Raw genomic sequence first — 15904 nt, 5'->3', positions numbered from 1 at the left:
AGTTTTGTCACAACCTTAAAAATGCAAAATCGATACAGGTGTAGAATATAGGCATAAGAATGTTTAAAATACCGATACTTTTGTATTGCATTGCAATGAAACAATCAATTTATTTTATAGTAATTTCAACCGATCTCCTGTAGTATTTTATGATGAAACAAAAGCAAGTTCAAAGTAATCTATATATATAGGAGTAAAACCCAACATTATGATTAGAAAAATAGAATTTCTCATACCGAATTTATACCGTACCAAATACTGAACCGTGCTGTTTTTTTATACCAATTTTATATAGAAATCATACCACACCGCTTTTTAAAATATTGTTTCCATACCGTACTGTATAAATTCGGTATGGTATGGTTTCGGTATGAGGTTTTCAAAGTCGATACCGTATTGAATTACCGGTACCGTACCGAATTGACACCCTTACTCCCTGATAACTTTGCAACTACAAAATACAGTGGGGCCCACAGATAAAAAATAATAAAATTTGTAAAAAACCCATCACCTTTACCTGTGGGCCCCGTTGTATTATGTGGTTGTAAAACTGTTCGTCGGGGAGCATAGAGTGCTCCCCCAACGGAGAGATGATCCGGACTCCCTAACACAAGCGCACTTAGGCGTAGAGGATCTGGACGCCTGTTTTTACACTTTGCAGAAGAACTAGCTAATGCTGTAATAAACTTGTTCCCATCAATAGATCTCTGTGTACATATCTACCCGTATATCAATAACTAATTACCATCAGAAACCTCATGATATTTGTAATATACCTGATACTATATTGTTAGGTTCGTCTAATGAAACTTATTTTGCATCATTTGAAAAAAAAAAAAAAAAAAAGTTTTGGTGTACACACCCTCAATCCATGTGGCGATCTACGATCAGGGACATAGTCAGAATTAAACATTGGCCAGGGTAAGCGGTAGCTAGAGCCAGAATTAAATATTGGCCAAGGGTAGGCAGTAAGCTACCGCACATATTGTGTGGGCTCATGTGGGACCCATTGTTGCATATTTTATCATATTTTAGTTTATTTACTTTAATAATTTGTTTTTAATAGAACAATTACTTCAATAATTAGTTCAATACAACTATGCAAATATACAATATTAGAAAAATTCAATTACTTCGATAATTTTTCTATCAAAAAAGGTTTTTTCAATAATTAAATTTAAAAAAGAAAAAGAAAAAAAAAAAAAAGAGAGAATACCTATTACTTAAATAATTACTTCAATATTCTACCCAAAAAAAATTACTTCAATATAATGTTAGAAAAAATAAATAATTAGTTCAGTAATTAAATTGAAAAAGAAAAAAAAATCAATTGGTTCATGCCGTGATTTTCTAATTTTCTAAAAAAATACAAAAAAAAAAAATTGAAAGAGAAAAAAGAGTGAATATTTGATAATTGTGGAGATAATTTAGGAAAACTCCAATTTGTGCTAGTTTTTTCAAAATTTTCCTAACTATTTAAAGGCCTGTTTGGTTACATGATTTTGGAGATTTTAAATATCTAGAGATTTCAAATCTATAAATTTCAAATCTATGGAGTTATAATTTATAAAATTAAATGTTTGGCTGAGGAATGAAATCTGTCGATTCATCCTAAAAAACTATTTGATCGACATGATTTTTGTGAATGTGCAAATATATAGCTTTTATGAAATCTCTAGATTTCACCCCTTACCCATAAATCTCGATTCCGTTTTAGTGTAAAGGTAAATCTCTAGATTTCTGAATCTATAGATTTCTACAACCAACGGGATAATTCTCGATGGAATCCGAGATTCAAATCTCTGGATTCATGAACCAACGCCCTCTGTTGTGGAGGTGTGAAGAAAGAAGAGAGAAACAATAGGAAATAAAATAAAATAAAAAAGACACAGAAGAGAATAAATAAGAATAGAAATATGAGAGAATAAACAAGGAGAAATTTATGGGGATGAGTTAGTTTCTAATTAAGTTTTAGCTTTTTGTTCTTTAAAAGTATGGTTTAATGGTAACTGTTGGATAATGATTAAGAATGACATCTATTTACCCGTAATTTTTTAAATTAAAATTTTATTTTTAATATTAAAGAGGAGGGGGGTGAATGGTATTTCACATGTGGAGTAAAAATAAAGAAAAAAATAGAGAACCAATCAATTTTTTTTTAAAATGGGCCCCCGGCCCCTATGTGGCTCCACCACGGTCTATGATGAGTTCTTTTAGAAAAAATTATATAAAAATCCACATTGTTTGGTTTAATACTAATTTTATGAAAGTTTTTGAAGTTGAAAGATCTCAAAACATGTTTTACTCTCATTTCAAAGCTGAATTTTTATGTTTATTCAAGAAAAAAAAAATTATCTTTAATTTCTACCTATGTCTTTGCAAGCTAAATATATCATGATCTAATTACTAAGACCAGGTGAAGTTGATGATACTTAAACTCACGAGACATGATAGGTTAAAATCTGGATCTTTATCATTTTGCATTCTCTATCTCCTTTATCTTGTTTAAGAATTCATCTTTTTTTTTTTTTTTTTAATTTTTTTTAAAATGGGGTATAGTATAATCATACTTTCTAGTTTCTAAGCTTATTGGGAAAGAAAAACAAAAATCAAAATTATTATATAGATCTTCCCCAATTTCGTGACATAATGAAACTGAAAAGTATAGCCAAAAAAAAAAAAAAAAAGACTAGTGGATTTTTTCATTGTTACCCAAAAAAACAAAGTTGATTTTTTCGTCCCTTCACCATTCCATGGATCATTATTACAAGACGCTTTTTCAAAAATCTCGGAATGAATGGAAGTGAGACTTGTATAATATAGAGATGATGCAACTGACTTCTTGGCAGGTTTACTAAACTCTATTGATGAAATACACTTTGACCCTGGAGGCCTTCCTGCTCCCTTGAAGGACATTGTCCGTAGTGATGCAAATGGCCGGTCATATTTTAGAATGTAAAATTTTGTAATTTGTATTTATCTCTATCAATATAAGCTCCCATTTTCCAAAAAAATATAGAGATGATGCATTTAATTGGATTCAGATTTCCGTGTCAGGACAGCAACTTTTTGTGTTTGTATCAATAAAACCATTTTAAAAACTTGTTACTCGTATCAAGATCGCATGAAACTTGGCTACTGGCTGAGTTGTAGTTACATAACAGACATTCAGAATCTTGGAAATACGATTTATAGTATCGGTATTGAGTATAGTATTGGTCAGGTGATTGTAAGAGACTTATTGTCCTATATCGAGTATTGTATCGCTATAGCTAATGTATTTTAGTGTAATTTAATGGAGACATGTATCGAGATGTATCGTATCGATTGAGTCAAATATGGATACTTATTGACTAGTATCGTATGGTATTACTTTAAACCTTGCTTGGAAGACATAAAAATATGAAAGTTCAATCGAAAAGCTATTAAAGGCATTGGAACATGATTGCACTCCGGCTTGCAATCAGATTCTTTCCCATGAAACTACACTTATCATCATTGGTTCTTTTGCAATAGATTAAAACCAATTTATTGTGCAACAAGCATCGGGGTAGTGATCTGCGTACAACTTCAAATATTCAACAAAGGCAATAGTGAATGAATTGATAAAATTGACCGAGTGCATTTGAAATCGACTAACTGTGCACGAGTAGCTTCTACGAATTATATAATCCTTTAGAATGGGGTTGTTGAGGGCATTTTAGCCAACACACTACCGATGAGATTGTAATGGAATTTGTATTCTCATTCTCATTAATACTAATGTTAGCACGTAATCATCTTCAATGAAAAATAAAATAGACTTACCAGTTTACCCCAAATTGTGAAAATGAACAATCCGACCATAATTACCTAAATTGGCTAAACCTTGGAAAGTGGCATCGAACAATCAAGAATGAATACATTTTCCATAGATTTATGACTGTACTCTAATATTTTCTCAAACATTTCTTTTATATACATACATACATATTATATATATTTGTCAAACATTCATTTTTTATAAACATTTATTGTATTTAAAAAGAATGAATATAATTGACCTTATCTTGCAATCCCTTAGAACTAAGTTGCTTTTTGATATGATAACTTTTTGTAAGTACTCCATAAGTAGTCAAAGATAATTTAATGGAGTCTGCAAATAACAGCTTGGCTGATTTTGTCAAAGATTCTCATCCATAGTTCACTGCTACAATTGCGAAGGGTAAACAAAATATAGTCTTCTGCGTTATATGTATTTTAATATTTTATGATTGGTTAAATTCAACATTATAGCACTTTTCATTCAAAAAATGTCTAGATCCGTACTTAAAGATATGCTTGCAGTCAAGTATAGGGTTCTCATTTAAACTTTATGATCCAATCATACAGTTGTAGGGGTCATTACAAACCCACAGAAATAGTCAAGCCAAAGGCTTAGAAACCCGTATCAACAAACACAAGGTGAAAGGAGGTATTTCAAGTTTGAGATATACTATTCTCATATGGTTTCAGTTGTCTAAGAGATGAGACTTGAGATCATGGATCTGTATTGGATTTTCTTTTAAAATAATAATATAATATATGTTTAAGTTTCAGAAGTCGTTCAAATTCTCTGTATCAAAGTTTTTATATATTTTTTTTTTTATGAATCTTGTGGATGGGAAAATTTCAATTCAAGGCCTTCCAGCTATCCTATGTATCCAAAGTAATTAAATATCTTATATATTATAAAAAAAAAATTAAATATCTTATATATTTTAGTCTCACATCACATCGGTGGGAAGCTGACTAATATTAGTATTAATGTTAAATGCTCCTAAGTGAGATTGTATTAGAGGAGAGGTAGGTATGGCGGACTACTCAGAGATCCGGATATACATCACATGAGCACGCCGTGCTGGGCTAAGGACATGGCCGTGGTCGGTGTGAATAGTCTGTCTAAGTGCAAGTGCATGTCAAGGATCAGTTCTAATTTTTTTCTAGTGGTAATCTACAAAATGAGGTTGAAAATAAAAATTTAAGAAATGTGATACTCCAATAAATTCTCAGATTTACTCATATAATTAGAACTTAAGTTCGTTTGGACCAGCTTTGGTGTACCTTGACTCCATCCTCAAAGTCAAGGATAACTGTTCTATCTATATATATTTTATAGTTTACTTAGATTTGGCAGCTTTGATTTGGTAATATATAGAGGATGAATGGGGTCCATGGGGATTTGAATCCAAGCATAGAGAATCTGATGGAAACGCCTTGATGGCTACGTTGCGTTGAATTTTTTAATCATTAAGGGATGTTTTCAATGGTCAACAGTCAGTTAAGACTGTACAGATATAATATTTTTGAGTTGAATGTGAAGAACTGATACTTCGTCAAAGATCTCACGCCTATAAATTCACTACTATGATGCAGAGGACTGATCCAGAAACCAGAGTTGCATGCGTTCTTCATAACATCTCATCCATCATGTTTCAGCTTGAGTTCTCACTTTCTATTCTACTAGTTGTTGTCCCACTCTTAATCTTCTTCATCAAAACCAGCTTCACTCAACTGCTAAAGAAGAAGTCTCCGTCTTCAGTTTCATCATCTCAATCCACCAAATTCCCCAAGTCATACCCATTGTTGGGTTCCTCAATTGCTATTTCTGCTAACCAAGAGCGATTCAACCAATGGGCTACGGAGCTTCTTCAAGATAGCCCCAATGGAAATATCCTTCTCAACCGCCCTCTTGGCCATCTTCAGCTTGTAACCACTAACCCAGCCAACGTCCAACACATTCTCAAAAATGAATTCAATCTCTACCCAAAAGGGGACTTCTTCAGAGACACCCTCACCAACTTCCTTGGCGATGGCATCTTTAATGCTGATGCCGATAACTGGAGGTTTCAGAGACAGATATCCAGCCATGAATTCAACACCAAATCTCTGCGCAAGTTCATTGAAACAGTCGTGGAAGCTGAGGTCTTCGACCGTCTCCTTCCCCTACTTGACCACGCTGCTGAAAATAATTATGTTCTTGATCTGCAAGACATCCTTCAGAGGTTTACGTTCGATAACATCTGCAGAATTGCTTTTGGGTATGACCCGGCGTGCCTGTCACCGTCTTTCCCACAGCCCAAATCAGAATTCGCTGAAGCATTCGAAGCTGCAACCCAATTGAGCAGCGAGAGGTTTCACTACATATTCCCTCCTTTCTGGAAGCTTAAAAGGGCACTTAATATTGGGTCTGAGAAGTGTCTACGACAAGCCAATGCAACCGTCCGTGAATTCGCAACAAAGGTAGTGAGAGAAAAGAAAAGAGAACTGGAAGAGAAATCTTCACTAGAAACACAGGATCTCCTCTCAAGAATCTTGAACTCTGGCCACTCTGATGAACGCTTTGCTGCTGATATGGTGATCAGCTTTATCTTAGCTGGCCGGGATACCACATCCGCAGCCTTGATATGGTTCTTCCTGCTAGTGCATCGCAATCCTCGTGTTGAAGAGGAGTTAATGAAGGAGTTGAAGGATAAGCCAGAATCACTTGATTACGACGATGTGAAGCACGTAGTTTACACCCATGCAGCCATCTGTGAATCCATGAGGTTGTATCCTCCGGTTCCCAACGACACTAAATTCGCAGCGGCCGACAATTACCTGCCGGACGGTACCTTTGTGAAGAAGGGAGCGGGAGTTACATACTTCCCTTATGCAATGGGGAGGATGGAGAAGATATGGGGGAAAGACTGCCTGGAGTTTCTACCGGAGAGGTGGCTTCAGAGGGAAGATGACAACAAGGTGAAGTTTGTGGGAAAAGATCCATACACATATCCAGTGTTTCAAGCAGGTCCCAGGGTGTGCTTGGGGAAAGACATGGCTTTCTTGCAGATGCAGAGGATAGTGGTTGGTGTGATGCAGAAGTATCGGGTGGTGCCGGCCGAAAAGGACTTTGATCCACTTTTTGTTTCTTACTTGTCCTCCAAAATGAAAGGAGGTTTTCCAGTGAGAATTGAAAAGAGGAAGGTTGCTTCCACTGACCACTAACTAATGAATTTGGGCTTCGAATGCTTTGTTTCCCTTGTTAAGGGCATAAACAGAAATTCGAAATTTCTGTAGTGTGAGAGATAACATTTCTGTTTTTCTTTTTGTGCGATAACATCTCTGCTTGTAATTGTTTAGCAACAAGTAATAAAAGATAATATTGTTTCTATTGTGCAATTGTTTGTTTCTCATCAAAAGATGAATAGACACCAATTCAGGAGTTATAAAATCAATTTATCGTACATGTATATGTTTTCCAGCTCAAATTCGCATTGACCAAATAATAATTTCTTATATCGTAGTCCTTCGAGTGAAATTATTTTATTTTTAACGGCAGAAAAGTAATTGTCAACTTTGATTCTGATATACGCTGGAGTGGTTGATAGATAGATAATGTTGATTTGTTAATTTAACACGAAATTGATAGATTGATGCCAACAACAGAACAATTGAATATGCTTTGGTCTATTTAAATACTACTGAGAGTTAGGTAATATCGTCCAGTTGGTGTAGTTTCTTCTCAGAAAAATCCGAAGCATTGATTTTTTTCTTTTTTGGTATAAAAAGATTATAATAAGAAGATGAACAAGCAAAGATAATGGTGCAGGTAAGATATCATACTGTCAAGGAATGAAAATGGGCCACGATATCACGCTTGCAAGCAACAGGGCTCTAATGCAAGGTCCACATCTTCTATGATTCTCACATCCAGCAATTCTTTATAATTCATATTTTTGATTGTGACACATGACCATTAATAATCAATTGTTCATGGAACTGAATCTAAATTCCTAAAATTACTAAAATTAAACCTCAAGAAAATAGAAGAGATGAAATTGAAAGAAAATTTAAGAATTTATTAGATTCAATTCCTAACTGGGTTCAAAATTTAAACATTAGATTATTGATTATCATGTGTCACAATTCTAGATATGAATTACTGGAAATTGCAAGGGGTGAGAATTGTAAATGATGTGAACCCGTCAAATGATGCCTTGTGCTCAGTTAATGCCAAAAAATGGAAATTAAAATGTTAATTTCTCCGAAGCCCCAATCTATGCAACCATTTTTACACATCACATTATTCAGCAAAACTGTCAACTTGTACCTTAAAAAAAGAATGTTGTTGTCGATCAAGATTCAAATGACAACGTTTCACGAAATACCATTGTGAACTTATAATAACCTAAAAGATTTTTCAAAGTGATTGTGGGTACTTTGGAGGGTATTCTTGACTCTTCAATTTGTATAATTTTTTTTTAATCTATCTACCCATAAGCCATTATCTTTTAGTCCCCCTAAAAAAAAAAAAAAAACTAAATAATTCCTATGTTATCATAAGTATTTCATATTTTATAAGAGGGTTCAACTATTATGACCCATAAGAAAGTATTGATCAAGTGCTTGTATTCATTGTGTCGCACGAGAGTTTTGGTCTCTGGGTTCTTTTGACCATCATGCAAGAATTTTAGTAGAGTTGGGAGAAAGTGAAGTGCATGTGATTGAGGGGCAAATTGAAAGACTAGAACCAAGAACTTCCCCTTTCTTTTTAGGAAGTGATCTTTGAAGATGGTGTCACAAAATGTTGAATGTGCAATCGTTAGTAAATTATCAAATATGCTCATCTAAACATAATTCCACTAGATAGATTGTAAACGATCCCTTTCTAACCTAAATCCTTTGGGAAACTCCCGCTTAGAGACAAAAAAGCTCTTAGACTAGTGAACCCTCTTATTAGCATAGGAATTTCAAGGTGAAGACAATGGAATATTTCTATTAAAGTAACCTAGAGGGGAAGGTGAATAGGTTGTAACTAGTGAATTTGCCTAATTTTTTGGTTTAATTACTAATACAAGATTAATTTTAAATTCAAATGAAATTAAGATAGTGCAATCAACTACAAAACAAAGGTTTTATAGTGGTCCGACTTTACAAATCTACGCACACTCTTTATCTTAGCCTCAAGAGAGTATTACACTTGTGATTCTCTTTCAATATGGTGGATAGAGATCAAACCTTTACAACTTATGTTCAATAAGACAAGAGCACCTTTTGCAATCTTTGTTAATCCTATAACAAGAACACCCTTAACCAATTCTAGTCAAACTAAACTAGAATTAAACAAACACAATATAAGATATGAAGAATATTACCTAATAAGGGGTGTGACACTTTACCCCTTGTATGAGTGTGATGCAATGAGAATGAATACTCAAATGAAAATGGATGCACTACCAATGAAATACTAATAGCCTTCTAGTACACATCAAGCTTAACTCCAATGAGTTTGCTTAGAACATTAATATGTTCTTCAAAGTTGAGTGAGGATAAAAACTATTAACAAGTAACTCTTCACAAATTTGCAAGCTTAAGAGTTGTGGGAGAGTAAATAGCTCAATAGGCGAGGTAGTAGTTCTCAAATAGGGTTGGTTGGTCTTATAAAGATGACATTCAATTGCTTGATCCAACCTTCCAATGGATATAAATTTTTGTGAAACTTCAGTCCAAACGGATCGTCATCTGATTCAGACGAAACTTCGACTGAAAAGTAGCCATTAAAATATAGCCGTTAGGCTTGATTTTAACTAAATAGAGTTCCGTCTGGGCCACTGTGACCAGACAGGCAGACATAATTTTCCTCTGCCATTTGTGACCAAACAAACGACTGTCTACAACACATAATGCCTAACAAGGAAAAATATAAGGACTTGAGGGGGTTTATAGGAATTTCTAACAACCTTATATCTCATACACTCTCCTAACTTGTCATAGGTCAGTCTAATGACATGATATATGTGATTTTGATGCAATTGAGTGCAATTACACATATGTGTACATGGGAGTATCTTAAGTCCTAAATATTTTTGTCTTCTTTCTAGAGCTTGACTTGATATTTTTGAATCTTTTGTGCTTCAATCTTTCATACTCATCTTGACTTAGACTTCTTGTTCAAAATTGGTTAGGTGTTGACTTGGTCTTAAACATTCAGTGAGTTGAATTAGGTTAATTTGCTCTTATATTAAACTGAACAAATATAATCAGTATAGACATTAGTACTTTATATTTGTTATCATCAAAACTAATGGAGGTTGATATGGCAATGCTGACATGGCACTTCCCAATATTCCCTATCTCCGGAGTTCCAAAAACGATCAAATTTCTTTCTCCTCTCAAAGCCATCAAAATGAACATCCGAACGCTTGAAAACAAAATTGAATTAATCCAACGAAAGTAGAACCTATGGAAGGGACAAAAGTGGTTCATTGGGAATCTGCCATTACAACAAAAACATAAAGTAATAAGAAATACCATTCACATTGGATAGGAAAATTAAAATTTACATTTTTTTCCCTATCAAATTGCTCATGGTTACCTGAAGTCACATGAGAAGATCTGAACTGTGCTTCTTCTCAAACCGATGTTCCTTGAATAGCTCATGAACCTGCTCCACTTCCATAAGCACTTCTATGGGCATAACAATTTTGGGCAACAATATCCAGCGATGGCAAGATATCTCCCACTCTTTAAAATATAGTAGGAGTCAAGGGTTTCTTTTTGTAAATTTAAAAACTTATAATCCTTAAATATAAAAAACAAAAATCATATTTAGCAATACATTATGGGTAAAATGGTCACTTTAGTTTCAAACTAACCGTGAGTAACTTGTAATTTTACAAAAAATGTAAAGTGTGCACCATGTAATTTAACCCACTTAAGTGGGTGCAGGCCTCTTTTTTTTTTTTTTTTGCCAAAACTCTTGTTTTTATTAGAGCAAACAAGACTCAAGGTGGAGGCAAGATATCCTGAAGCTAAAGATGGAGATATGTCGCACTTATATGTGACAATGCCCTTCCGATGGTCCATAACAAGTTTTACCTGTTTGGTGAATATCTAATAGAACAAGATATAGATGACTCCGAGTTAAATAGTGTCACCAACTACTCCCTGAATACAAATGTACACCTTCAGCTGGAGAGCTTTATATAAACTTACTTTTGGACAAAAAAAAAAGAATACATATGTACACCTTGCTCTGGCTATTAACACAGGCAATTGGATGTTGATATCATCATATCAGTCCCCAGCACAGCATGCTCCATGCCATGAGACAAAAATTTTCATGATTGTGATCGAGAAACTATGTACTAACGGTGTCGGTGTCAAGGCATGCCTTGCGTTCAGCTCATGCCAAAAAATGGGTTTGGAATAGGTCTTAGCCCAAATTGACCTCTCTCTATGCAGCCCTCTTTGACACATCACATAACAATGTTGTCACCTTGTACCTGCAACCAAAAAAGTATAGAAATTAAGAGACCTTCAAAGGAGAAAGAAAAAAAATTTGTTGTTTCCCTGTCAAGATTCGAATGATACCAATGTATCATCAAATATTGTTGTACGATTACTATAACCTTATAATTTATTCGTTTCATCAACGAAATGTGAGTGAAAGACCCAATACTCAAAATTGAAGGCCCACAATTTGAATTGGTGTCTTCTTGAGGGATTCAACCAGATTTTATGGCTTTGTAAATTGTCAAATTACAAACGTATTTTTAATAATTCACTTGTTATAAAATAGAAAAGATATATTAAATACAAATAAGAAAATTAGGAGAAGATAAGTTCAACTCTTCTATTAAGTTATGCATTACATATTTATAATGGAACTAGCATTTTTTCTAATATGAAAATATTACAGTCTACAAAGAAATATAATATATGATTCTCACACACAATAAGATAATCTTGATATGGAATGAAAAAAGACATAGACTCGCAACTATATATTACTAGTACAAGAACTCAAAAGCTGAAATCATCTTGGTTGGGTTTTGGGGATGCCAACAAAGCTGTATAGAGCCGCATCCTCTCTTCCCCCAAGGAAGAACAACGAGATAGAGGCTTTCGTGGGCGTGTAAAAGACAAGGACATCAGTGTTAACCTGTGCCTGTGCCTTCTCCAGGCTAACTGAATAGCCACAGCTGCCCAAGTTCTCCATCCAGTAGAATAGTACCTTGTGCTTCTCCTTAGTTTCTCGTTAGCGAAAGTGTATCTGAAATGCTGTGTCACATATTTCACATCTTCTGCTTCAAGTCCAAATGCTTCAGTGGTTCCGAGTGTAACTAATGTGGATGATGAAGAAGGTAAACGTTCCACCAATGGTCTTCTGAGGCACCATGAAAGAAGCTCATCTCCACTGAAGTTTCCAGGTCCTAGCATGCAACTACTCTTCCCACCATCTCTTAGAACTTGGCTGCTTTCTAGATGTCCCCTTACAACAAATATCATTCTTTGGACTGGATCACCTTCTCTTATTATCTGTATATATGTGGTTTGTGTAAATATAATTTGATTCAATTCGTATCAAAATCAGATATCAACAGCTCTACTAGTACTCACTGTTTCTCCCTTGGGAAGTATCAGAGACTTCACGCGGTCACATATGTTCTCCAGTACCAGCTCATCCATATGCTGAAATAAGGGTACCTGAAAAAATGAAAATTTAGTTTACATGAGTGGGTTATGGGTATTACCAATATATATATATATATATTTTAAACGTATTACCTGCTTCATTAGATCAAGACAGGGATTTCATTAGATCAAGACAGGGATTTTACTTGTTTTGGAAGTTGGGCATACAGCCCATTCGATGCAGGCCTACTTGGTAGAAGATCTAATAGGGAAATCTGTTCCTCCCAATCAGTTCCTACTATCATTCTCTCACACTGACATAAAGCCTGACACAAGGCCTGGGTGGAGAATCCGGATCATCACCCCCGTCGAGGAGCACTCTGACGGTTTTACCACCACAAAATCGGTGGGCCTCACAGCTGAAAAATATTAATTAAAAAAAATTCCATCACCCACCCCTGTGCCCTCTGTATTTTGGGGTGGAAAAGCTGTCGTTTGTGCTCCCCGACGGGGTGGCAGCAGATCCGGACTCCTGGGTGGAGAGGATCTAAACCTGAAGATCTAATCCAAATCCTCTCCACTAGGAAACACTATACCTCCTTCCCCTTGCAGCCTTCTATGCACTTTAGTTTGCATCTAGAGGGCTGGGAGAAAGGGTGGATCATCTCCCGACGGTTTTACAACCACAAACTACGTGAGACCCACAAATAAAAAATAATAATAATAATAATAAAATTTAACTAAAAACCTAGCACCTTAATCCTGTGGGCCTCCTATAATTTGTGGTCAATAGCCGTCAGGGAGCACTCTATCAGGGGAGATGATCCGAACTCAAAGGGGGACAGCCTCGCCGGTGGAGACGATCTGGGAATTTTTTCTTTATGGTGAAATTACTTCTTGTAATATTGTGCCATAGGAAAGAATTGGATTCTAAAGTTATTAACCATTAAATATATATTTATTGTCGATTTACATATTTTTCTTTTAAAGTATTACCTGCTTCACTAGGTCACGACAGAGATTGTATTTGATTTCCCTCCTTAGGCCCTCAGGAAGGTTTCGGATGATTTCAGTTTCATCAACTCCTCTCATTGCCACCCAGCGTTGTCGCTCATATTGACGTACCCTTTGTCGAAACTCCTGAGGCAATCGTCTATTCTTCATCCACCCCTCCATGATCCTTATACCCGTTTGCTTTTTTTGCTTTTTTGATGTCATTCCACTCAAAAAATTCTGCCTCCGCAAACACAAAGATCTAATTAAATAATTCCATGTCAATCAATTTTCTATCAGCAGGTACTCGATTCTAGTGAAGAACACTTCATAACATTACCTTGATATTTCCAATCAACATGGTCACTAGAAGGAGGCCACTTGACAGGACGATGATGTTGAAAAGAATTTCCAGCCATTCAGTTGAGCAAATCAGGTTTCCAAACGTACTGATTTCAACACAGAAGAATGATATATTATTCAACAAGTTAAATCCCACTTCAAATCATGATAAATATTTAGGTATAATAAGTCAAGGTTAAGTATAAATTTTAAGTCCAGATGCCTTTTCTAAATGCTAATTGATTGGTGAAGCATTCTCATTGATTTTGTTACGCTTCTTTTTCAGGATTGAGATAAGGTTATGATTATTGCGCTTATTTTGTTGTTCTAATCTATGGAAGAAAAAAGTTAGAATTTAGAGAGACTAACCTGAGGGTCATTAGGCCCCAGAAAAGGGGAAACAGTATCTTCTCCAAGCGACTGCTATTTGTGAACAATTGAACACCCCAAGCATAAGCACCATAATTAAAATTATTACTGCTGTCAATGCAGTTAGATCTAACTTGACTGTTTTCTCCCCAAGCCAATCTCAGTGAGTCTCTGATCACCATGCCAGTTCCATAGTAAATGGGTTCTTGACATGCTAATATCCTCGGTCCACAGCCTGGAGTGGAACTGCATTCTTCTCCTAAGCACTCGGCAGCTCTTTGGATGCCTAGCAAGTACCAACATGCACCTGTTGCCTGCAAACAATTAACAGAGATGCATGGTGCCTGGTGGAGTTAGCTAATACTTTGAAGGGTGATGATGTTGGTGAGAAAGGAGAAGAAGTACGACTGACATGGGCTGCAACGAAGTAGGCCATGAGGGTAAGAGCAAAGCTCCACCAAATAGTGCCAAAGATGTAACCAGAAAGGTAGCGCATTCGACGAAGGAAGCGAACGAAGTGCCAGATCTTGGGAAGGTATTGAAATAGAAATGTTATCAGCATGACTGTCATCACGAACGTCGTTGATCCTTTGTGTAACAGTGAAGGAATCACTACCCATAGCACAACCTGCATCCTTATAGATACTTGAAGAACGAAGTTAACATTTTTGCCATTGTGGATGATGATTGTGACAGTGCACAAATGGTATGGAAATTAAGAAAACATCACCTGGGGTATGGGTAGAATGACGAAGAGACTGAGGAAGAAGTCTTTCTTGGAATGAACCGGACCTGTGGTCCTTGTGGTGGTGGTGGTGGTGGTGGAGGTAGAGCGGTGCCAAAGGCTTTGACTTTCTTCTGAATCTGTTTCATCTCCACCATCATCATATTCTCCGGTGATGTTGTTGTAGTGAGAAGATGACAAGTGACGAAGCTTGGCCGTCTTGAACTGAAGCCACATGTTCCAGACATGTAAAGCGTCTGTCATACAGCGAAGAGCAGTGACAGTTATGGCGAACCATCCATCTATGAAGATGCATACAAAGTTTTCGCTTATGGAGATTGGGTAGAAGAAGAGAGGGTCTACGAGGAGACCTGCTGCACAGACTAACAGGTACACACGGTTCCACTCTTCAACCCACTTGGCTCGTGGGTTCAACACTCGCCCCATAAACCATCCTCTTCCACTGTCGCTCCTCCTCGTTCTTCCACTACCAGGCACGCATGCGCTGAACATCAGTATGTCTGTACACCCATACAACCCTATCTCCTCCTCTTCTTCTTCTTCTTCATCTTCTTCTTCTGTATCCGATGCCTGTGAGCTTTCTTCATCACTAGCCATGGCGTCTCAGAACATCACCAAGTCACAAAGACAGATAGAAAGAGAGAGATGAGCTTGGAGATTGCTTTAATCGATCGTACTTTGCTGGGTATATATATATGTGGAGGTTGGAGAAATTAAGGCTTAATATGTCCACCGCAGAATCAATAATTGGAGAACTGGAAAGGCTTCATAAAGTTAAACACAACTTAAAGCTACCTCAAATTAAGGATCAGAAAATAAATTAGTAAAGATACCTAGCTGTCGATATGAGGTCTCTCTCAGGCTTAATATTGAAGAAGCCTCTGCAAGAAATTCCAACATCAACTCTGCTTCCTTGCAACTTCCCTTCTTTTGTTTGTTTGCAAATCAATGATAATGATACACAATCCGACCTAAAAAGAAATTGATGTTATTACATGGGAGTGGAAAAGGGCGTTTTATATGTATAACTTCAAATGT

The 15904-nt window shown here is 36.0% G+C and overlaps 1 protein-coding gene and 1 pseudogene across 1 annotated transcript; one reads left to right on the top strand and one right to left on the bottom strand.

Annotated features, from left to right (window-relative positions):
- Positions 1-5386: 5386 nt before the first annotated feature.
- LOC149028356 (cytochrome P450 94A1 pseudogene) lies at positions 5387-7237 on the top strand (annotated as a pseudogene).
- Positions 7238-11623: 4386 nt separating this feature from the next.
- Positions 11624-15687, bottom strand: LOC149028355 (cyclic nucleotide-gated ion channel 4-like). The gene is made up of 7 exons (XM_089148270.1): positions 14852-15687; positions 14534-14749; positions 14122-14435; positions 13751-13859; positions 13414-13650; positions 12403-12489; positions 11624-12321 (listed from the first exon to the last, which is right to left on the bottom strand). Exons 1-7 carry the CDS (start codon positions 15461-15463, stop codon positions 11806-11808), a joined length of 2091 nt encoding a protein of 696 aa, XP_089004396.1. The 5' UTR covers positions 15464-15687; the 3' UTR covers positions 11624-11805.
- Positions 15688-15904: the final 217 nt, after the last annotated feature.

This window comes from Hakea prostrata, chromosome 1 (genome assembly GCF_041222555.1).
Source record: "Hakea prostrata isolate BN-2017 chromosome 1, UWA_Hpros_2, whole genome shotgun sequence".
NCBI lineage: Eukaryota > Viridiplantae > Streptophyta > Magnoliopsida > Proteales > Proteaceae > Hakea > Hakea prostrata.
This window is presented reverse-complemented; position numbering and strand designations above follow the sequence as displayed.

Excerpts from the sequence above, each read along its gene's own strand:
- LOC149028355 (XM_089148270.1), bottom strand. The coding sequence starts at position 15,463 with ATGGCTAGTGATGAAGAAAGCTCACAGGCATCGGATACAGAAGAAGAA. Across the intron at positions 13,651-13,750 it reads TGTTGATTGGAAATATCAAG|AATTTTTTGAGTGGAATGAC; the intron begins GTAATGTTATGA and ends TTGCGGAGGCAG. Across the intron at positions 12,322-12,402 it reads TACTTCCCAAGGGAGAAACA|ATAATAAGAGAAGGTGATCC; the intron begins GTGAGTACTAGT and ends ACATATATACAG.